This window comes from Thalassophryne amazonica, chromosome 7 (genome assembly GCF_902500255.1).
Source record: "Thalassophryne amazonica chromosome 7, fThaAma1.1, whole genome shotgun sequence".
Taxonomy (NCBI): domain Eukaryota; kingdom Metazoa; phylum Chordata; class Actinopteri; order Batrachoidiformes; family Batrachoididae; genus Thalassophryne; species Thalassophryne amazonica.
This window is the reverse complement of record NC_047109.1, coordinates 2,018,031-2,040,923: the sequence shown is the minus strand read 5'-3', so window position 1 is coordinate 2,040,923 and position 22,893 is coordinate 2,018,031. Positions and strand designations below refer to the sequence as shown.

At 47.7% G+C, this 22,893-nt stretch overlaps 1 protein-coding gene across 1 annotated transcript; it reads left to right on the top strand.

Moving 5' to 3' along the window:
• Positions 1-3,740: 3,740 nt before the first annotated feature.
• Positions 3,741-22,893, top strand: si:dkey-11p23.7 (V-set and Ig domain-containing protein). The gene is made up of 3 exons (XM_034173506.1): positions 3,741-3,805; positions 21,532-21,915; positions 22,040-22,893. The coding sequence occupies exons 1-3, from the start codon at positions 3,751-3,753 to the stop codon at positions 22,477-22,479; spliced, it is 879 nt and encodes a 292-aa protein (XP_034029397.1). The 5' UTR covers positions 3,741-3,750; the 3' UTR covers positions 22,480-22,893.

The following is a 22,893-nucleotide window of genomic DNA, read 5'->3' as shown; positions in this document are numbered from 1 at the left end:
TGGAGACCTCCATTCTGCTTCCTCAGGGACCCACGAGTCTGCACCGGCAGCTCAACACGCTGCGCACACCAACGGCAGAACATCCACCAATGAATATTTCTCACAACGTAGATTTGGGTCACTCCAGTGTTGTTTGGAGTCAGGATGCACTTCTACAGAATAACTAGCTGTCAACCTTCCTTTATGACATCACTCTGTGATGGTTTGGGGGTTTGACAATCCAACTTCCATAACTGCATGACCTCAACTTCTGGAATCATCCCATGGATTTGCAGAATTCTGAAAGTCTTGCACAGTGTGATAATTCCAGTATGGTCCAGGTCCACTTCCTGGTACTGTGCAGAACACACTCCATGCAGTTTGCAAACTTGGGTGAAGGAAGAATTTTTAACTTCTGAATCTGCCCACCATTTCTGGAAGTACCTCTTGGGTCAGAACACGGCTCTCGCTCAGTCTCCGCTGCCTCGCAGCTTTGCTGATTATTTCACCTGAAATGGTTTGGGATTACAGTCAGGGTCAGGGTTAGTGTGTTATTTTTGTAAAATGCATAAAACATTTGGAAATTTGAACAGTACTTCTGGTTTTGGACGAAGACTGTGTGCATTTCCAGGAGCCTTGAGTAGTAGCTTATTTCTGAAATGGTGCATGCAGACGTACCAAACTCCTCCCTGTCCACGCCCCTATTTAAATAGGCAAATGTATTTAAATAGGCCCTGGGACTTGGGGATCGCCCTTCCTGTCCAGAATGATCACGGTAAGAAAAGGAATTTAACCAAGTGTGAGCTACATATGAAGTGGAATAAATAAAGTAAATGGAGTGGAGATATGCAGGGATATTTTATTTGGTACTCTGTCAACAGGAATAAACATGAAGCAGAAGCAGCGCACACACACTGAATGCGCTGACAGTCTGTGACATCACAACTATACACAAGCATTTATTGACAAATACTGAACACAGGGAGACAATCGGGCCTGTTGAGAAGCTCTGCAGTTTCACCATCAAGAAACAAAACTAACTAGGACTGCAAGCAGTCATATACAGGCCCTCGTGCCACGCGAATGCCTACCCAGGCCAGTGCGTCCCCTTGTGACTAGATGTAGGCAGGTACATACAGGGGCCGACCCTGATCAGACAGTTCAGTTTCCAAGTAAATCAGGTAATGCATGAAGGAGTTATGAGAAGTTGATTGTTCATCCGCTAGGGGGCGCTCAGAGCACAAAGAGAGGGGCCAGGTGTGTTCAGGGGCCAACCCTCATCACACATGTGAAGTTTCAAGTCAGTTAAGCAAAGCATGAAGGCGAAGGTTCAAAATGGCAGCACCATAGCGGCCACACCCTTTGACATAGATAAAAGCTTTTGATAACTTTAGTATAGTTTCTGGATGATCTGAACAAAATTTTAAGGGCAATGGACAAAATCCCTAGGAGGAGTTCGTTCAAATACAACGTGTGGAAATCATGCCAAAATGACATGAAATTCAAAATGGCCAACTTCCTGTTTGAAGTAGTAATGGTGCAAGAGACTTTTTTGTACATCTATGCAAGTCACGTGTACAAATTTTCATCTCCCTCCTTCAAAAAGCCCCTATGTGCAGGGGTTTTTGAAAGTTTCAAGGGGGCACTATTGAGGCATTTTGCCCCGCCCATGGGCGACGCCCTTATGAATTGTAAGAGGTTGTCGTGCTTGATCTGTGTATCAATTTTCATGATGATATGACAAAATTAAAGCTGTCAAAAGGAAGAACATAATTTCATAGGGAAGGGGAGATATTCAGCACGCCGCCACACGGACACCATTACTCGGAAGTTCACCGCGATCATCGCCTAATAATAACAAAAACATATTTGAATGTGCACATGTCCAAATGTGCTTGTGCTATTTTCATTCAGAACAAAGGCAAATAAACTATTTACTCAACAAGCACGAAAGGTGTTAGGGTTAGAAATAGTACAATGTTTAAAACCATGTCACAGAAATGTCACTCATTTCGTGTCAGAAGCATGACAAACAAGGTGTGAGACTGGGCCGCCCCAACCACGCTGTTAGTTAGAATGAATGAGTCATGTGTTGAACCAGGACACCGAGCCACCACGTTAGTTAGCTTCACATATGGTTTGAACATTGATGGAATGAAACTCATGCGATGGTGCCTTTATATCAATGTGCGTGCAGTTAATAGCTCCAATTACATTCGGAAAACTGGCTCTTGCTGCAAATTGTGCTTTAATGTTGGAGTGTGATGTACCTGGATGACATTTGGATGATTGTGTTCCACACAGATGGCATGGCTCAAGGTTGATTGGCACACTCCTGACTTATCAGCCAGCTCCCGCTGGAATGCCCCTGTTAGCAGGAAGCCCAGTGTGGTCAGCACCTGTGTGGCACAGACAACCCCTGGCTCCTCGCCGTATTGCACCATTTTGCGGTGCGCATGCAACTCCAATAACAGTGGTCTTGGTAATCAAAATCGGTCACACGTTCACTCACACGTTCACACTGAAGCTGGCATTTCAAACTGAGCAGAAGACTGTAGTTTGACAATTCAAAAAGTTCAGATCAACAAGCCACCTCAGCTGCACCGCCGCGAGCTCAGCAAACCACACGAGGCTCAACATTTCAACTGAAAGAGCACTCATTCCAGCTCACCGGGACTCAGAACACCACATTACCAAAAACTGTTTGCTTTCTGTTAAAAGGTCCAAACAAGCATCTTTGCAGCCACTGACTCCAGCAGGTTGTTAACATCACTTTGAGCAGATGGAATCAGTTCATCAGTGAAATCACCTGGTGGAAAACCTGCACCCTCTTGGCCCTTTCTGGAATCAGTTTGAGACCTTTGATTTAGTGGTTAAGCGTTGGGCTTGAGACAGAAGATCCTCGGTTCAAATCCCAGCTTGACCAGAAAATCACTAAGGGCCCTTGGGCAGGGTCCTTAATCCCCTAGTTGCTTCCAGTGTGTAGTAAGTACCTTGTATGGCAGCAGCCTGACATCAGGGTGAATGTGAGGCATTATTGTAAAGCGCTTTGAGTGTCTGATGCAGATAGAAAAGCGCAACATAAATGCAGTCCATTTACCATCAGGCAGGAATCCAGTGAATGAGATGTAAATACACAGAGGAATTAAAATAAGAAACAGGAATGTGACATCAGTGCAGATGCACCAATCAGACGCTTGCTGAGTCGCCACAGTCTCCAGCAAATCAGCTGCTTTGTTTAAAATATTTGTTTTGCAAATTAATTTTATCAACCGGAGGAAGTCCAAAAGAACAAAAAGAAGAGACAAAAAAAGAATGAATGGATCCACTTAAATACAAATATATTTTACACAGAGCAGAACAAAAGTTTGATTATTTAAAAAAACATTTGTAAAATCTAAAATTCACTTTAAATGAAGTTTGACAAACAACAAAAGTAGCTTGTTGGTCTGAAGTCAGACTGCTTCAGATCCAAAGGCCAAAGGTCGAGTTTGTAGAACATCTCTTTAATCTGGTTTTAAAGAGCTTTGATATTTGGTTCTGATCTGGTTCTGATCTGGTTCTGATCTGGTTCTGCGTTCATTTCTACTTAAAAAAAAATCCAAATATCTCTCAAGTAGTTTGGATCTATTTTTGTTCCTCTGGTTTTATTTAGTGCAGCAGAACTGGAAAAATCCATCCAGTCACAGGTCGCTGTCTGAGTGTCTGAGTCACACCACTCACGCGACACACACGTGCACGCTCACGCGCACATAACGTGTTTTTGCCGTGATGGACGGGCGCTCGCTCTGCAGCTTTGTGGTCCTGCTGGTGTCTGTTCCAGGAGGTGAGTCCAGACACGGAGACACCTTCAAATATCCACGTCGGATCCTGATCTGGATCAGGATCTCCATTTAGATTTGATGGGTTTCAATCTGCATTCGAACAGGATGTTTCTCTCTGCACATTAAGACCCTTGTAGGGGTCAAGACAGAAGTCTGACTACCAGAGCAAGAAGAGCGGGACGTGTGTGCGCTCTGATTGCCGCGGGGACATGTGCGCTCTGATTGCCGTGGGGACGTGTGCGCTCTGATTGCCGTGGGGACGTGTGCGCTCTGATTGCCGCGGGGACATGTGTGCGCTCTGATTGCCGTGGGGACGTGTGCGCTCTGATTGCCGTGGGGACGTGTGCGCTCTGATTGCCGCGGGGACATGTGTGCGCTCTGATTGCCGTGGGGACGTGTGCGCTCTGATTGCCGCGGGGACATGTGTGCGCTCTGATTGCCGTGGGGACGTGTGCGCTCTGATTGCCGCGGGGACATGTGTGCGCTCTGATTGCCGCGGGGACGTGTGTGCGCTCTGATTGGCTCGAGGACGTGTGTGCGCTCTGATTGCCGTGGGGACGTGTGCGCTCTGATTGCCGCGGGGACGTGTGTGCGCTCTGATTGCCGTGGGGACGTGTGCGCTCTGATTGCCGCGGGGACATGTGTGCGCTCTGATTGCCGTGGGGACGTGTGCGCTCTGATTGCCGCGGGGACGTGTGTGCGCTCTGATTGCCGCGGGGACATGTGTGCGCTCTGATTGCCGCGGGGACGTGTGTGCGCTCTGATTGCCGTGGGGACGTGTGCGCTCTGATTGCCGCGGGGACGTGTGTGCGCTCTGATTGCCGCGGGGACATGTGTGCGCTCTGATTGCCGCGGGGACATGTGTGCGCTCTGATTGCCGCGGGGACATGTGTGCGCTCTGATTGCCGTGGGGACGTGTGCGCTCTGATTGCCGGGGACGTGTGCACTCTGATTGCCGCGGGGACATGTGTGCACTCTGATTGGCTCGAGGACGTGTGTGCGCTCTGATTGCCGCGGGGACGTGTGTACGCTCTGATTGCCGCGGGGACATGTGTGCGCTCTGATTGCCGCGGGGACATGTTTGCGCTCTGATTGCCGCGGGGACGTGTGTACGCTCTGATTGCCGCGGGGACATGTGTGCGCTCTGATTGCCGCGGGGACATGTGTGCGCTCTGATTGCCGTGGGGACGTGTGCGCTCTGATTGCCGCGGGGACATGTGTGCGCTCTGATTGCCGTGGGGACGTGTGCGCTCTGATTGCCGCGGGGACATGTTTGCGCTCTGATTGCCGCGGGGACGTGTGTACGCTCTGATTGCCGCGGGGACATGTGTGCGCTCTGATTGCCGCGGGGACATGTGTGCGCTCTGATTGCCGCGGGGACATGTGTGCGCTCTGATTGCTGTGGGGACGTGTGCGCTCTGATTGCCGGGGACGTGTGCGCTCTGATTGCCGCGGGGACATGTGTGCACTCTGATTGGCTCGAGGACGTGTGTGCGCTCTGATTGCCGCGGGGACGTGTGTACGCTCTGATTGCCGCGGGGACATGTGTGCGCTCTGATTGCCGCGGGGACATGTTTGCGCTCTGATTGCCGCGGGGACGTGTGTGCGCTCTGATTGCAGCGGGACTTGTGTGCGCTCTGACTGCCGGGGACGTGTGTGCGCTCTGATTGCCGCGGGGACGTGTGTGCGCTCTGATTGCCGCGGGGACGTGCGTGCGCTCTGATTGCCGGGGACGTGTGCGCTCTGATTGCCGGGGACGTGTGTGCGCTCTGATTGCCGCGGGGACATGTGTGCGCTCTGATTGCCGCGGGGACATGTGTGCGCTCTGATTGCTGCGGGGACGTGTCAATCAATCAATCAATTTTTTTATATAGCGCCAAATCACAACAAACAGTTGCCCCAAGGCGCTCTGATTGCCGCGAGGACGTGCGTGCGCTCTGATTGCCGGGGACGTGTGTGCGCTCTGATTGCCGCGGGGACATGTGTGCACTCTGATTGCCGCGGGGACGTGTGTGCGCTCTGATTGCCGCGGGACGTGTGTGCGCTCTGATTGCCGGGGACGTGTGTGCGCTCTGATTGGCTCGAGGACGTGTGTGCGCTCTGATTGCCGCGGGACGTGTGTGCGCTCTGATTGCCGGGGACGTGTGTGCACTCTGATTGCCACGGGGACATGTGTGCGCTCTGATTGCCGGGGACATGTGTGCGCTCTGATTGCCGCGGGACGTGTGTGCGCTCTGATTGCCGGGGACGTGTGTGCGTTCTGATTGCCGCAGGGACGTGTGTGCGCTCTGATTGCCGGGGACGTGTGTGCGCTCTGATTGCTGTGGGGACGTGTGTGCGCTCTGATTGCCGCGGGGACGTGTGTGCGCTCTGATTGCCGGGGACGTGTGTGCGCTCTGATTGCCGCAGGGACATGTGTGCGCTCTGATTGCTGCGGGGATGTGTGTGCACTCTGATTGCCGGGGACATGTGTGCGCTCTGATTGCCGTGGGGACGTGTGTGCGCTCTGATTGCCGGGGACGTTTGTGCGCTCTGATTGCCGGGGACGTGTGTGTGCTCTGATTGCCGCGGGGACGTGCATGCGCTCTGAGTGCCGCGGGACGTGCGTGCGCTCTGAGTGCCGCGGGGACGTGCGTGCGCTCTGATTGCCGCGGGGACGTGCGTGCACTCTGAGTGCCGCGGGGACGTGCGTGCGCTCTGAGTGCCGCGGGGACATGCGTGCGCTCTGAGTGTCGCGGGGACGTGTGTGCGCTCTGATTGCCGCGGGGACGTGCGTGCGCTCTGAGTGCCACTCCATTCTGTCAGTTGATGAAAGATCACCTGTTTAAATGTCAGCTTTAGAAAGCCTGTGGATTAATGAAAACTAGTTACTGGTTAATCAGCAGTGGTTAGTGACTTAAAGCCACAAAGGTTGTGGGTTTGATTCCACCAAAGTCTTTATGTATCAATTCAATAATCAATAAAACATCAGCTGATGATCATCTTTAACTTGATGAGCTTCAAGTCCAAACTCAAAAGATTGAAGTTAAAGTTGAATTTTGAGTTTTTAAGTTTCCTCACACTGAAGTCAAACAGCGTAGAGGCGCGTCCTGGACAGGGGAAGCTCCTTTTCCTTAGGGAGAGCTTCCTTTGGCTGCTTTGGGCTGGTACTGGCTGTGTGGGTGGGTTCTCTGGCCTTGGTCACTGACCGGGGCCGGCAGACTGGCTTGCGTGGCCGGTTCTGGTTAGGGGCTTCTGAAGGCTAACTCTTGTTCCTCTTAGGGATGGGAGAGCTTCCTTTGGTTGCCGTGGGCTCGGCTGGCAGTGCGGGCAGGCTCTGTTGGCCTTGGTCAACGATGGGGGCCGGTAGGCTGGCCTGCATGGCTGGTGCTTGTTCGGGGCCTCCTGGGAGCCTGGGAGCCATGGACTAAAGCCTAGCCACCTGCTAGGTGGGACCCATTAGTCTTGGTTGACCACCCATTTAGGAGATGGACAACTCTGAATTAAAACCTGGATGTAGTCAGCATCCCTTAGTTGTGGGTCCCTGGCCTGCAGCAAATTGACTAATGTAACTATGGGTGGTAACTCAGAGTCCAGCCCTGAGTAACCAACAAATGAGGGTTATAAGATCACTGGGGACCCAGCCCAGGGTGTGCAGGGAGCAGGCACTCTGGGTGGTCATATATCTGAGCCCCTGGCTTGTGCAGCAGGGAACCCAGCTGGGCCTGTCATTAATACTATGGGAACATCTCACAACCCGCATGTGGGGAACTCAGAGCTGGAAGAGAGTGCTGTGACTGAGGCTTCGGCTTCAGATGTTGCTAACCCTGACAGCAATTCCGAAAGGGATGATGTCCATCCATTGTCAGAAGGCGTGGTAGAACTCTCTGCTGGTTTCATCTTAATTTGCATCACTGTAAAGAGGCAAGTGCTGTTTTGTGTGCTCATCTCAGCAGGATGCACCCAGCTATAGCCCTAATCCAGGAACCCTGGGTTTTTAGGGATCCCATAAGAGGCCTGGGTTACCCAGGGGGAACTCTCCTGTGTGATTCATGTGGTGAGACGCCCGGAGCAGCAATAGCACTTACAGACGGAATAAGATTCACAGCACTGCCAGAACTGATATCTCCAGATACAGTTGCAGTTCAAATGTGGAATGGTGAGGACAAGACTGTGGTCACTGCATCAGACACACCCCCCCCCCCCCCCCCCCCCCCCACACACACACACACATCAAAGGAAATGGTTAGTATTGTTAACTATTGCAGAGGCAGACACTCCCTGTCCTTCTTGGTTGTGATGCCAGTGCTCAGCACGTAGGCTGTTAAACCGAACACTCTATTTTAATACAGTAATTAAGTAAATGTAACTCAAACTTTGAAAAAAGTTATAGTCCCTCATTTCCATTAACACTAGAACGCCTGGAACTTTCTGCCGCTGCTGCAAGGCCCTCCTCCCCCTCTCAAATTAGTGTTGTGGTGATCACCCTATTGACTGGTTCCTTTGAGTTGCAAATTAGATCAGGACCTGCTCCCTTGCCCCACTCAGACTGTGTTGAAAGAGGGAGACATGTAGGCTCACAGGTCTTGAGGACCAGGGTTGGGCATCCCAGGCCTAAATTAAAGAATAGACCAAAGAAAGGACTTCAGTGAAAAAACATTTATTTCACACATAAAAATATTCAAGAGAAATCGCATTGATAAACACTTTGTGAGCACAGTCAACAAATTGTGAGTTCCTACATATGGACAGTGTTCTGTTTTTTTGTTTGTTTGTTTAGTTTTTTAAGCAATTTTTACACACGAATGGAGATCCTTTCCTACATTTCCAACAGGTGTGCTTGTGGCAAATGGCACATTTCTCGGGGACGTGTGTGCGCTCTGATTGCCGGGGACGTGTGCGCTCTGATTGCCGGGGACGTGTGTGTGCGCTCTGATTGCCGCGGGGACATGTGTGCGCTCTGATTGCCGGGGACGTGTGCGCTCTGATTGCCGGGGACGTGTGTGTGCGCTCTGATTGCCGCGGGGACATGTGTGCTCTCTGATTGCCGCGGGGACATGTGTGCGCTCTGATTGCTGCGGGGACGTGTCAATCAATCAATCAATTTTTTTATATAGCGCCAAATCACAACAAACAGTTGCCCCAAGGCGCTCTGATTGCCGCGAGGACGTGCGTGCGCTCTGATTGCCGGGGACGTGTGTGCGCTCTGATTGCCGCGGGGACATGTGTGCGCTCTGATTGCTGCGGGGACGTGTGTGCGCTCTGATTGCCGCGGGACGTGTGTGCGCTCTGATTGCCGGGGACGTGTGTGCGCTCTGATTGGCTCGAGGACGTGTGTGCGCTCTGATTGCCGCGGGACGTGTGTGCGCTCTGATTGCCGGGGACGTGTGTGCACTCTGATTGCCACGGGGACGTGTGTGCGCTCTGATTGCCGGGGACATGTGTGCGTTCTGATTGCCGCGGGACGTGTGTGCGCTCTGATTGCCGGGGACGTGTGTGCGCTCTGATTGCCGCAGGGACGTGTGTGCGCTCTGATTGCCGGGGACGTGTGTGCGCTCTGATTGCTGTGGGGACGTGTGTGTGCTCTGATTGCCGCGGGGACGTGTGTGCGCTCTGATTGCCGGGGACGTGTGTGCGCTCTGATTGCCGCGGGGACATGTGTGCGCTCTGATTGCTGCGGGGATGTGTGTGCACTCTGATTGCCGGGGACATGTATGCGCTCTGATTGCCGTGGGGACGTGTGTGCGCTCTGATTGCCGGGGACGTTTGTGCGCTCTGATTGCCGGGGACGTGTGTGTGCTCTGATTGCCGTGGGGACGTGCATGCGCTCTGAGTGCCGCGGGACGTGCGTGCGCTCTGAGTGCCGCGGGGACGTGCGTGCGCTCTGAGTGCCGCGGGGACGTGCGTGCGCTCTGAGTGCCGCGGGGACGTGCGTGCGCTCTGAGTGTCGCGGGGACGTGTGTGCGCTCTGATTGCCGCGGGGACGTGCGTGCGCTCTGAGTGCCACTCCATTCTGTCAGTTGATGAAAGATCACCTGTTTAAATGTCAGCTTTAGAAAGCCTGTGGATTAATGAAAACTAGTTACTGGTTAATCAGCAGTGGTTAGTGACTTAAAGCCACAAAGGTTGTGGGTTTGATTCCACCAAAGTCTTTATGTATCAATTCAATAATCAATAAAACATCAGCTGATGATCATCTTTAACTTGATGAGCTTCAAGTCCAAACTCAAAAGATTGAAGTTAAAGTTGAATTTTGAGTTTTTAAGTTTCCTCACACTGAAGTCAAACAGCGTAGAGGCGCGTCCTGGACAGGGGAAGCTCCTTTTCCTTAGGGAGAGCTTCCTTTGGCTGCTTTGGGCTGGTACTGGCTGTGTGGGTGGGTTCTCTGGCCTTGGTCACTGACCGGGGCCGGCAGACTGGCTTGCGTGGCCGGTTCTGGTTAGGGGCTTCTGAAGGCTAACTCTTGTTCCTCTTAGGGATGGGAGAGCTTCCTTTGGTTGCCGTGGGCTCGGCTGGCAGTGCGGGCAGGCTCTGTTGGCCTTGGTCAACGATGGGGGCCGGTAGGCTGGCCTGCATGGCTGGTGCTTGTTCGGGGCCTCCTGGGAGCCTGGGAGCCATGGACTAAAGCCTAGCCACCTGCTAGGTGGGACCCATTAGTCTTGGTTGACCACCCATTTAGGAGATGGACAACTCTGAATTAAAACCTGGATGTAGTCAGCATCCCTTAGTTGTGGGTCCCTGGCCTGCAGCAAATTGACTAATGTAACTATGGGTGGTAACTCAGAGTCCAGCCCTGAGTAACCAGCAAATGAGGGTTATAAGATCACTGGGGACCCAGCCCAGGGTGTGCAGGGAGCAGGCACTCTGGGTGGTCATATATCTGAGCCCCTGGCTTGTGCAGCAGGGAACCCAGCTGGGCCTGTCATTAATACTATGGGAACATCTCACAACCCGCATGTGGGGAACTCAGAGCTGGAAGAGAGTGCTGTGACTGAGGCTTCGGCTTCAGATGTTGCTAACCCTGACAGCAATTCCGAAAGGGATGATGTCCATCCATTGTCAGAAGGCGTGGTAGAACTCTCTGCTGGTTTCATCTTAATTTGCATCACTGTAAAGAGGCAAGTGCTGTTTTGTGTGCTCATCTCAGCAGGATGCACCCAGCTATAGCCCTAATCCAGGAACCCTGGGTTTTTAGGGATCCCATAAGAGGCCTGGGTTACCCAGGGGGAACTCTCCTGTGTGATTCATGTGGTGAGACGCCCGGAGCAGCAATAGCACTTACAGACGGAATAAGATTCACAGCACTGCCAGAACTGATATCTCCAGATACAGTTGCAGTTCAAATGTGGAATGGTGAGGACAAGACTGTGGTCACTGCATCAGACCCCCCCCCCCCCCCCCCCCCCCACACACACACACATCAAAGGAAATGGTTAGTATTGTTAACTATTGCAGAGGCAGACACTCCCTGTCCTTCTTGGTTGTGATGCCAGTGCTCAGCACGTAGGCTGTTAAACCGAACACTCTATTTTAATACAGTAATTAAGTAAATGTAACTCAAACTTTGAAAAAAGTTATAGTCCCTCATTTCCATTAACACTAGAACGCCTGGAACTTTCTGCCGCTGCTGCAAGGCCCTCCTCCCCCTCTCAAATTAGTGTTGTGGTGATCACCCTATTGACTGGTTCCTTTGAGTTGCAAATTAGATCAGGACCTGCTCCCTTGCCCCACTCAGACTGTGTTGAAAGAGGGAGACATGTAGGCTCACAGGTCTTGAGGACCAGGGTTGGGCATCCCAGGCCTAAATTAAAGAATAGACCAAAGAAAGGACTTCAGTGAAAAAACATTTATTTCACACATAAAAATATTCAAGAGAAATCGCATTGATAAACACTTTGTGAGCACAGTCAACAAATTGTGAGTTCCTACACTCAACAAAAATATAAACGCAACACTTTTGGTTTTGCTCCCATTTTGTATGAGATGAACTCAAAGATCTAAAACTTTTTCCACATACACAATATCACCATTTCCCTCAAATATTGTTCACAAACCAGTCTAAATCTGTGATAGTGAGCACTTCTCCTTTGCTGAGATAATCCATCCCACCTCACAGGTGTGCCATATCAAGATGCTGATTAGACTCCATGATTAGTGCACAGGTGTGCCTTAGACTGCCCACAATAAAAGGCCACTCTGAAAGGTGCAGTTTTATCACACAGCACAATGCCACAGATGTCACAAGATTTGAGGGAGCGTGCAATTGGCATGCTGACAGTAGAAATGTCAACCAGAGCTGTTGCTCGTGTATTGAATGTTCATTTCTCTACCATAAGCCGTCTCCAAAGGCGTTTCAGAGAATTTGGCAGTACATCCAACCAGCCTCACAACCGCAGACCATGCTCACATTTGCTGGCGTTTGGCACGTTGGAGAGGTGTTCTCTTCACGGATGAATCCCGGTTCACACTGTTCAGGGCAGATGGCAGACAGCGTGTGTGGCGTTGTGTGGGTGAGCGGTTTTCTGATGTCAGTGTTGTGGATCGAGTGGCCCATGGTGGCGGTGGGGTTATGTAATGGGCAGGCGTCTGTTATGGATGAAGAACACAGGTGCATTTTATTGATGGCATTTTGAATGCACAGAGATACCGTGATGAGATCTTGAGGCCCATTGTTGTGCCATACATCCAAGAACATCACCTCATGTTGCAGCAGGATAATGCACGGCCCCATGTTGCAAGGATCTGTACACAATTCTTGGAAGCTGAAAATGTCCCAGTTCTTGCATGGCCGGCATACTCACCGGACATGTCACCCATTGAGCATGTTTGGGATGCTCTGGACCGGCGTATACGTCAGTGTGTACCAGTTCCTGCCAATATCCAGCAACTTCGCACAGCCATTGAAGAGGAGTGGACCAACATTCCACAGGCCACAATTGACAACCTGATCAACTCTATGCAAAGGAGATGTGTTGCACTGCATGAGGCAAATGGTGGTCACACCAGATACTGACTGGTATCCCCCCCAATAAAACAAAACTGCACCTTTCAGAGTGGCCTTTTATTGTGGGCAGTCTAAGGCACACCTGTGCACTAATCATGGTGTCTAATCAGCATCTTGATATGGCACACCTGTGAGGTGGGATGGATTATCTCAGCAAAGGAGAAGTGCTCACTATCACAGATTTAGACTGGTTTGTGAACAATATTTGAGGGTAATGGTGATATTGTGTATGTGGAAAAAGTTTTAGATCTTTGAGTTCATCTCATACAAAATGGGAGCAAAACCAAAAGTGTTGCGTTTATATTTTTGTTGAGTATATGGACAGTGTTCTGTTTTTTTGTTTGTTTGTTTAGTTTTTTAAGCAATTTTTACACACGAATGGAGATCCTTTCCTACATTTCCAACAGGTGTGCTTGTGGCAAATGGCACATTTCTCTGTACTGCGATTTCTGTTGCAACTCTGACGCATGTTGTTGTTTCCCTTCAAACTCTTGTCATTTCACATAGTGCCTCCTCTCTCTCTCTTTTCAGTGCGCATTCCTGCATGTGTCTATTTCTCAGTTCAATTGCAAGCTTATGCTGGAACTTTCACCTCGACTCCTGTGATCCTGTACATGCCTTGTACAGTACATGTGCATTAGCAGCAGCAATGTCCAGGATGTTGTAGAAGACAGCTATAGGCCATCTCCGTGTTCCTGTGCACACTGTGTAAGCACGCAGTTTTTGATCCAGCACATCAACAGCACATTTCAAAATGTTGTAGTCTATGATTACATGTGGTTTTTGCCGCAAATCTTCTTCAAGCTCCACTTTCTTATGCAGCATGCTGAGAAGACTCACATTTTTCTTTTTAGCTGCATAAACTATTAGCAGGGGACTGCCAGAAGTCAACAGCTGTGTTGAAAACTCCTCACGTTCTTTGGTGTTTTTTACCTGCTCTGGAACTTCCCGTTGAATTTTGTTTATTGTGCCAAGCAGAGTTGTGTTGCGTTGTAGAAGCCTGTTCGCCAGAGATAACGATGTGAAAAAATTGTCCATAGTGACAGTTCTGCCTATGTCCAAAAAGGGTTCCATAAGCCTTGTCACAACATTGTCTGCAAGTCGCTCTCCTATGGCACGGCTGGGGTCATTTCCTAAGTAAGGAATGGCATAGCACATGTACGTAGTGTCCAAGTCTGCTGTGATCCAAAACTTTATTCTAAACTTGTCCGGTTTAGATGCAATGTATTGCAGAAAAGGACATCGGACCTTTGTTGGAAATAACCCCACACAGCCTGTTTGTCTATGCAGATTGGGCACTGCATGCTGCATGAACATATGGTTGGTCTAGTGAATGGCTCATTAATGAACCATTGTGCCACAATGATGGGCTCTTGGAGTAGAGGGGGGTATTTTTCCCTGCGCAAATTTGCACAGTCTCAGGCTCTAAAGTGTTAATTAAAGTAACTCAAAATGAATTGTTGTCATAACAACTCAGTTCCTTTAAGTGCATTTAAAGTTTTGGGGCATTTAAGTGTTGGTGGTGTATTTCCAGTGCATTCCATTCACTCATTTTAATTGAGTTTATGTAACGGAGGCCAGCAGGTGTCACTGTGCAGATGTAGTTAGTAAACCTCACTCCCAACAGCTCAAAAGAATTCTCTGGTCACAAGGCCAGAGCCCTAGGTTTTAGCCTTCTGGTTAGAGAGTCCAACTTCTATGCCAGTGATCGTGCGTTCGCTTCCCGAGGGGAGCGAATGGGCAGAGTCATAATCAATCAATCAATCAATTTTATTTATATAGCGCCAAATCACAACAAACAGTTGCCCCAAGGCGCTTTATATTGTAAGGCAAGGCCATACAATAATTATGTAAAACCCCAACGGTCAAAACGACCCCCTGTGAGCAAGCACTTGGCGACAGTGGGAAGGAAAAACTCCCTTTTAACAGGAAGAAACCTCCAGCAGAACCAGGCTCAGGGAGGGGCAGTCTTCTGCTGGGACTGGTTGGGGCTGAGGGAGAGAACCAGGAAAAAGACATGCTGTGGAGGGGAGCAGAGATCGATCACTAATGATTAAATGCAGAGTGGTGCATACAGAGCAAAAAGAGAAAGAAACAGTGCATCATGGGAACCCCCCAGCAGTCTAAGTCTATAGCAGCATAACTAAGGGATGGTTCAGGGTCACATGATCCAGCCCTAACTATAAGCTTTAGCAAAAAGGAAAGTTTTAAGCCTAATCTTAAAAGTAGAGAGGGTGTCTGTCTCCCTGATCTGAATTGGGAGCTGGTTCCACAGGAGAGGAGCCTGAAAGCTGAAGGCTCTGCCTCCCATTCTACTCTTACAAACCCTAGGAACTACAAGTAAGCCTGCAGTCTGAGAGCGAAGCGCTCTATTGGGGTGATATGGTACTACGAGGTCCCTAAGATAAGATGGGACCTGATTATTCAAAACCTTATAAGTAAGAAGAAGAATTTTAAATTCTATTCTAGAATTAACAGGAAGCCAATGAAGAGAGGCCAATATGGGTGAGATATGCTCTCTCCTTCTAGTCCCCGTCAGTACTCTAGCTGCAGCATTTTGAATTAACTGAAGGCTTTTCAGGGAACTTTTAGGACAACCTGATAATAATGAATTACAATAGTCCAGCCTAGAGGAAATAAATGCATGAATTAGTTTTTCAGCATCACTCTGAGACAAGACCTTTCTAATTTTAGAGATATTGCGTAAATGCAAAACAGCAGTCCTACATATTTGTTTAATATGGGCTTTGAATGACATATCCTGATCAAAAATGACTCCAAGATTTCTCACAGTATTACTAGAGGTCAGGGTAATGCTATGCAGAGTAAGGATCTGGTTAGACACCATGTTTCTAAGATTTGTGGGGCCAAGTACAATAACTTCAGTTTTATCTGAGTTTAAAAGCAGGAAATTAGAGGTCATCCATGTCTTTATGTCTGTAAGACAATCCTGCCGTTTAGCTAATTTGTGTGTCCTCTGGCTTCATGGATAGATAAAGCTGGGTATCATCTGCATAACAATGAAAATGTAAGCAATGCCGTCTAATAATACTGCCTAAGGGAAGCATGTATAAAGTGAATAAAACTGGTCCTAGCACAGAACCTTGTGGAACTCCATAATTAACCTTAGTCTGTGAAGAAGATTCCCCATTTACATGAACAAATTGTAATCTATTAGATAAATATGATTCAAACCACCGCAGCGCAGTGCCTTTAATACCTATGGCATGCTCTAATCTCTGTAATAAAATTTTATGGTCAACAGTATCAAAAGCAGCACTGAGGTCTAACAGAACAAGCACAGAGATGAGTCCACTGTCTGAGGCCATAAGAAGATCATTTGTAACCTTCACTAATGCTGTTTCTGTACTATGATGAATTCTAAAACCTGACTGAAACTCTTCAAATAGACCATTCCTCTGCAGATGATCAGTTAGCTGTTTTACAACTACCCTTTCAAGAATTTTTGAGAGAAAAGGAAGGTTGGAGATTGGCCTATAATTAGCTAAGATAGCTGGGTCAAGTGATGGCTTTTTAAGTAATGGTTTAATTACTGCCACCTTAAAAGCCTGTGGTACATAGCCAACTAACAAAGATAGATTGATCATATTTAAGATCGAAGCATTAAATAATGGTAGGGCTTCCTTGAGCAGCCTGGTAGGAATGGGGTCTAATAAACATGTTGATGGTTTGGATGAAGTAACTAATGAAAATAACTCAGACAGAACAATCTGAGAGAAAGAGTTTAACCAAATACTGGCATCACTGAAAGCAGCCAAAGATAACGAACGATACATCTTTGGGATGGTTATGAGTAATTTTTTCTCTAATAGTTAAAATTTTATTAGCAAAGAAAGTCATGAAGTCATTACTAGTTAAAATTAAAGGAATACTCGGCTCAATAGAGCTCTGACTCTTTGTCAGCCTGGCTACAGTGCTGAAAAGAAACCTGGGGTTGTTCTTATTTTCTTCAATTAGTGATGAGTAGTAAGATGTCCTAGCTTTACGGAGGGCTTTTTATAGAGCAACAGACTCTTTTTCCAGGCTAAGTGAAGATCTTCTAAATTAGTGAGACGCCATTTCCTCTCCAACTTACGGGTTATCTGCTTTAAGCTGCGAGTTTGTGAGTTATACCACGGAGTCAGGCACTTCTGATTTAAAGCTCTCTTTTTCAGAGGAGCTACAGCATCCAAAGTTGTCTTCAATGAGGACGTAAAACTACTGACGAGATACTCTATCTCACTTACAGAGTTTAGGTAGCTACTCTGCACTGTGTTGGTATATGGCATTAGAGAACATAAAGAAGGAATCATATCCTTAAACCTAGTTACAGCGCTTTCTGAAAGACTTCTAGTGTAATGAAACTTATTCCCCACTGCTGGGTAGTCCATCAGAGTAAATGTAAATGTTATTAAGAAATGATCAGACAGAAGGGAGTTTTCTGGGAATACTGTTAAGTCTTCAATTTCCATACCATAAGTCAGAACAAGATCTAAGACAAAAGGTCTGAAAATTCACAGAGAAACTCACAGTAAGGACCAGGTGGACGATAGATAATAACAAATAAAACTGGTTTTTGGGACTTCCAATTTGGATGGACAAGACTAAGAGTCAAGCTTTCAAATGAATTAAAGCTCTGTCTGGGTTTTTGATTAATTAATAAGCTGGAGTGGAAGATTGCTGCTAATCCTCCGCCTCGGCCCGTGCTACGAGCGTTCTGGCAGTTAGTGTGACTCGGGGGAGTTGACTCATTTAAACTAACATATTCATCCTGCTGTAACCAGGTTTCTGTAAGGCAGAATAAATCAATATGTTGATCAATTATTATATCATTTACTAACAGGGACTTAGAAGAGAGAGACCTAATGTTTAATAGACCACATTTAACTGTTTTAGTCTGTGGTGCAGTTGAAGGTGCTATATTATTTTTTGTTTTTGAATTTTTATGCTTAAATAGATTTTTGCTGGTTATTGGTGGTCTGGGAGCAGGCACCGTCTCTACGGGGATGGGGTAATGAGGGGATGGCAGGGGGAGAGAAGCTGCAGAGAGGTGTGTAAGACTACAACTCTGCTCATAACTCTCATAACAACACAATGCAGAGTCAACAAGTAAACCAAAGAACGTATCAAAAAATTGAATCCAAAATATAATGCAAATATTCTAGGCAGAAATTTTTTTGTCAATTTTATTGAAAAACATTAATTAGATTTACATAAGTTTAATTAACTATAAATTAAGTTACTAAAACTTTAACAATTACATTTGTGAAAATTATTTTATTTAAGTTGGTAAACTCAAATGGTTTAAGGCAATCAGTTTCCTCAAATGGCTTGAGTTCAACTAACTCATTGAGTTTTACAATGTCGGGGTAGGGCCTTACTGGAATTTCTGGTGGCCAGTAATTGTTGGGGAAAGTGTAGTCACACGGACCCACAACAGGGGGCGCAAATGAACGGTCAATAGATGAGCCAAAAGGTAACAATTTAATGTTGTGAATGTGCACAACGATGATACAGACAATCACAGATTCTGACAGCAGTCAATACACCAAGGTGACATGTGGGCAGGCTCGAGGATAGAAGACGTCTGTCCTGAGAAGAGCCGGAACCACACGATTTCCACCGCCACAGAACCCGGAGAATACTGGAGCCGCCAAGTCCCGAATTCCCAGGTGATCACCGTCCCCGACTGTCGGATCTGGTACTGCTGGTGAGGAGCACAAACAGTGAGATGTGGGTGTGTGCACACCCAGTAACAAAAACAGTCAGAAGGTGGAAAGTCACCTCCACCTCTAATCACACACTCGTGCAGCTCCTGTCAACCACTTATCTGGTTTGGGTGTGAAGCGAAGCCGTCGCTGATCACACCAAACGCCAATCCCACAGACAAGGAAACACTTACAGGAAAACGGCTGCAAAGAAGTTCAGACTGTTAGTCAGTGTTTTCAGTTTAGCAGAGAATTACCTTCTCAGGTAGATGATATCTCGGCAGCGAGGTGGAGATGACATCCGGCTTTTATGGAGTGATGAAATGAAGATGGGTGACAGCTGTCATGAGTTGATGTGTGACAGCTGTCACTCCCGGTTGTGTCCGTGGCGGCAGCGCCCTCTCGTGCCTGAAGCCCGCACTTCAGGCAGGGCGCCCTCTGGTGGTGGGCCAGCAGTACCTCCTCTTTTGGCGGCCCACACAACAGTAATGTCTTTGTATTTAATCAGGGCAATGAACCAACTTTCTGTGTTTCTAACAGAGAGTACGTCATGGATATTACAGCAGGTTCTAGGGCCCAAATAAGATACAGTCAGTAACTGGTCTGTTTCCAAGGAAGAGTCAATGTCAGACCATCGACAACTTCACTTTACATTGAAGGCAGGAACTACAGAACCAGCAACTTATAGAAACCCAACGGGGACAGACTGGGATCTTTATCATAAGACCCTGGCATCCCTCATGGGGGTGGGTGGGTATAATTTTCAGAATTAAGACTGTACAAGATCTAAACACTGAAGTTTCCAGTTTCCAGGAGACTGTGTTGAGGCCCTACAAGACAGCTTGTCCGCAGAAGACCTGGAAGCCTGGTAAGAAGCCATCATGGTGGACACCGGAGCTAGCAGGACCCCAGCAAGAACTCAGGGCCAAGTGGTGCAAATATAGAGCTCAAACATAGGGAAAATGATGGAAACAACATGTTAAGACTAGAAATATTTACAAAGCAGCCATTAAGAAAGCCAAAAGACTTTCCTGGAGAACCTTCTGTGGAGAGGTGGAGATACAAAGTACCTCTCCAGATTGTATAGAATCTTAGGAAAGGATCCAGTCAATCACCTGCAGTTTGTCTGTCCAACACAGGGCATTCTGAACACCCAGCTGAATGTGCTAAAGAATCTGCTCTAGGTACACTTCCCGGGGGGCTACCGAGGAGCATTCAATGGCTGATTCTCCTTGCGTCCCCTCTGTGGAGGACTGGATAGCATTTTTATAGCATATAAGATAGTTAATGAAACTAGAGTGGAATGGGCAATCAATTTGTTTGGCCCATACACGATTAATGGCATTGCTAGGATTTTCCCTGCTCTTCTACAGAAGGGCTTGGATGTGCTAATCAATACTGTAACTAAGATGTATCAGGCAGGTCTGACTAATGGCTGTGTTCCCAAATTGTGGAGACCAGGCAGGGAGATTTTTCTACCCAAGCCAAGCAAACTTTCACACAAAGAAACTAAAGCATTAGATCTATCAATCTCACATCATTCCTTTTGAAAGGTTTGAAGAGATTAATTGATAAATATGTCTGAGATGGTGTACTTAAAAGGTCACCACTCAATGTAAGGCAACATGGAGATCACGGAGAGCTCTCCACAGGGACGGCCCCGCATGGTCTTGTGTTGGGAACTGAGACAACCCCATCTTGTTGGATTAGGCCGCTAAAAAAATTGAATAAAAGTACTTAATTGAATCAAATCAGTCTGCTCCATTTTGCTACGTGTTACCCGTTTCGTTATTATCAGTCCCCATTTCGCTCCCGGCGTGGCTATACGCCCAACCGTTGGGTCAATAAAGTAAATTCACGAGCATATATGGCCAGCCACAACCGACCAATGAGCGCGCTTGTAAGCTCACTTCCAGTTTCAACGCGGGAGGGAAAAAAGGTGGAGCTGTGATCTAAAGCAGTTCTGTTTGGCTCATCACACCCAGGGAACAGTGTCAAACTAACACCATCTTAGACCCAACAAGCAGCATTTTGTTCAAAAACTGTTTCGTCGTTAACAGGCTTCCATTCAAAATGCTTATGAAGTTTGTCTGTTTTCATCCATTGTGGTGTTTTCGCAGTAATTAAAGACGGCGCCGTTAAATGTGTCAAACATATGCCGAAATAGAGCCTTAAAAAGTGGTGTAAAAAATGTAGTTTAGATGCACAAAATGTGTCAAATACATGAACATGGTTGGGCGAATAAGGTAAGACATTATATTTATCTGCCCAACGGTTGGGCGTCTGGCCTTTGCCTTTCGCTCCATTTTGCTTAAAAATGAATAAATAAAAGTACTTAATTTAATCATATTTAATCATATTTGGAGTCATTCTGGGTCAGTCTGCTCCATTTCGTTACATTTTACCTCCATTTCGTGATTATCAGGGTCCATTTTGCCCCATTTCACTTCATTCTGTGCATTTTGTATTTTAGTATAGCCGGTATCTTCCAGCTAATTAACTAGTTGCTGATAGCTAAGTGGTAAACTATCCTTGACTAATTTTGCCAACATCCAGTGTTTGTGCTAATTTAAACTAGGTCAACAGTTTCCCTAGCACCTAGTCTTTGTGCTAAGCTAAACTAAGCTAACAGTTTCCCTATCAGCTGGTCTGCTAAACTAAATTAGGCTAACAGTTTCCCTATAAAATCGACTTTGTGCTAAACCAAACTAGGCTAATTAACTAGCTGGTGTTAACTAAGTGGTAAACTATCCTTGACTAGTTTTCCAGGCACCCAGTGTTTGTGCTAATATAAACTAAGGAAACTGTTGACCTAAACTAGGCTAACAGGTTCCCTAACCCCTTTTGTGCTAAGCTAGGGTAGTCTCTGCCTTCTTCTTCCAGGCCTGATGCTAGGTTAAGCTAGCATAGATCTTGGCCCGCTTCTTCACCGTTATGTTACAAACTAACGTAAATGCTCTGGTTGTGTTTGAGTTTGTCTGTTGGCTTTTTTCATTTATTTATTTATTGGCTTTTTGCATGTTGTGTTTCCCATCAGGCAACAGTGATGACGGTTGGACCATGAACGTGCAGGCAGAGGTTCGAGCCATTGAAGGCTACCCGGTGGTGCTGCCGTGCACCTTCAGCCACCCGCACCACTCCCAGCACTCCTCTCTGCAAGTGATTTGGCGTTTGGGACATGGCCAAGGCGCCACCATCCTGTACCGCTGCACCAGCCGACCTGGAACCCCGGCCTGTGAGCCGGGGCCACAGCAGGACCAGCGGTACCGACTAGAGGGGAACCCACGAGAGCATGACCTGTCACTGCGCATCAACAGTGCCGCCCTGCAGGACAGTGGGCGCTACTACTGCAGAGTGGAAGTTCAGGGTCGAGAGCACGTTGGCTTTGAGGACAAGATGGGAACTCGGCTACGAGTCGAGGGTAAGCTTAATGTGTGGCTCTGCCCACTCCAACAGAGCTGTTAGGGCGTGGCAGCTTTTTTCCTTGAATCTCACAAATGTAGTTTTGCAAATTTTTAATTATCTGTTTACTCTCTTTGCTGCAGCTGCACCAAAGATCCTCAGTTTGTCAGTAGAGGGCAGCAAGGATTCGGGTTACAGAGCCGTCTGTCGGGTTCAGGGCTCGCCGCTGCCAGACGTGCAGTGGCTCGGGCCAGTGGAGCACGTGGAAGGTTCCCTGCTCAGTCCGCTGTCCCAGGGCGCGGCGTCGCAGTACCGCACCGTCAGCCAGCTGAGCCACGTGGAGGCGGGGCAGCATTACACCTGCAGCGCCTCCAACCCTCTGGGCAAAGAGCAGGCCACCCTGTACGTCCTGACCCCGAGACCGCCGCCCGCTGGGGGCGAGGCCACGCCACTGCTGCTGCTGCTGCTGCTGTCAGTGTCCCTGGGGGCAAAGGTCATCCTGTTGGTTGGGATGGGGGTGTGGATGGTGCAGAGTTCAGCTGGGGGCGGGTCTCTGCTGGGGTTCAGCTGCTGGGGCAAATGATTTCTTACAGCGTAGATTTTTGGTTATTTCTTTTGTGTTGTAGCCGCGTAGCTCCAGTTTTAGCATCGCAGAAAGAATGGAAGCTGGAATAATAAACAGTTATTAAACCGTGATGTGTAACATTTCAGTTTCGTCAATAATAGTATACTCGATTACAAAGTTTGCTTGAAATTTCATCTCAAATTATTTGAAATTTACTTTCAGTTTTACTTAACAAACATTTAGCGAACCTAGCATAGGGCCTACTAACTTGGCTGGTTAGCATGCAGTTAGCTCGCAGACCTCATTTTCCAAACAAACACAAGAGGTTCTCCTGTTAGGATCCACATGATTTTATGAAACATGTTGTAAAGTTGTGTGTTTGAATTTGATTAATACAAATATGAATAAAATACAAACTAAAATGAATATTAA

What these genes read in the sequence shown, in the direction of transcription:
- si:dkey-11p23.7 (XM_034173506.1), top strand. Translation starts at nt 3,751, where the DNA reads ATGGACGGGCGCTCGCTCTGCAGCTTTGTGGTCCTGCTGGTGTCTGTT. An exon ending in GCTGGTGTCTGTTCCAGGAG is followed by an intron (nt 3,806 to 21,531) that starts GTGAGTCCAGAC and finishes GTTTCCCATCAG; the next exon opens with GCAACAGTGATGACGGTTGG. An exon ending in AACTCGGCTACGAGTCGAGG is followed by an intron (nt 21,916 to 22,039) that starts GTAAGCTTAATG and finishes TCTTTGCTGCAG; the next exon opens with CTGCACCAAAGATCCTCAGT.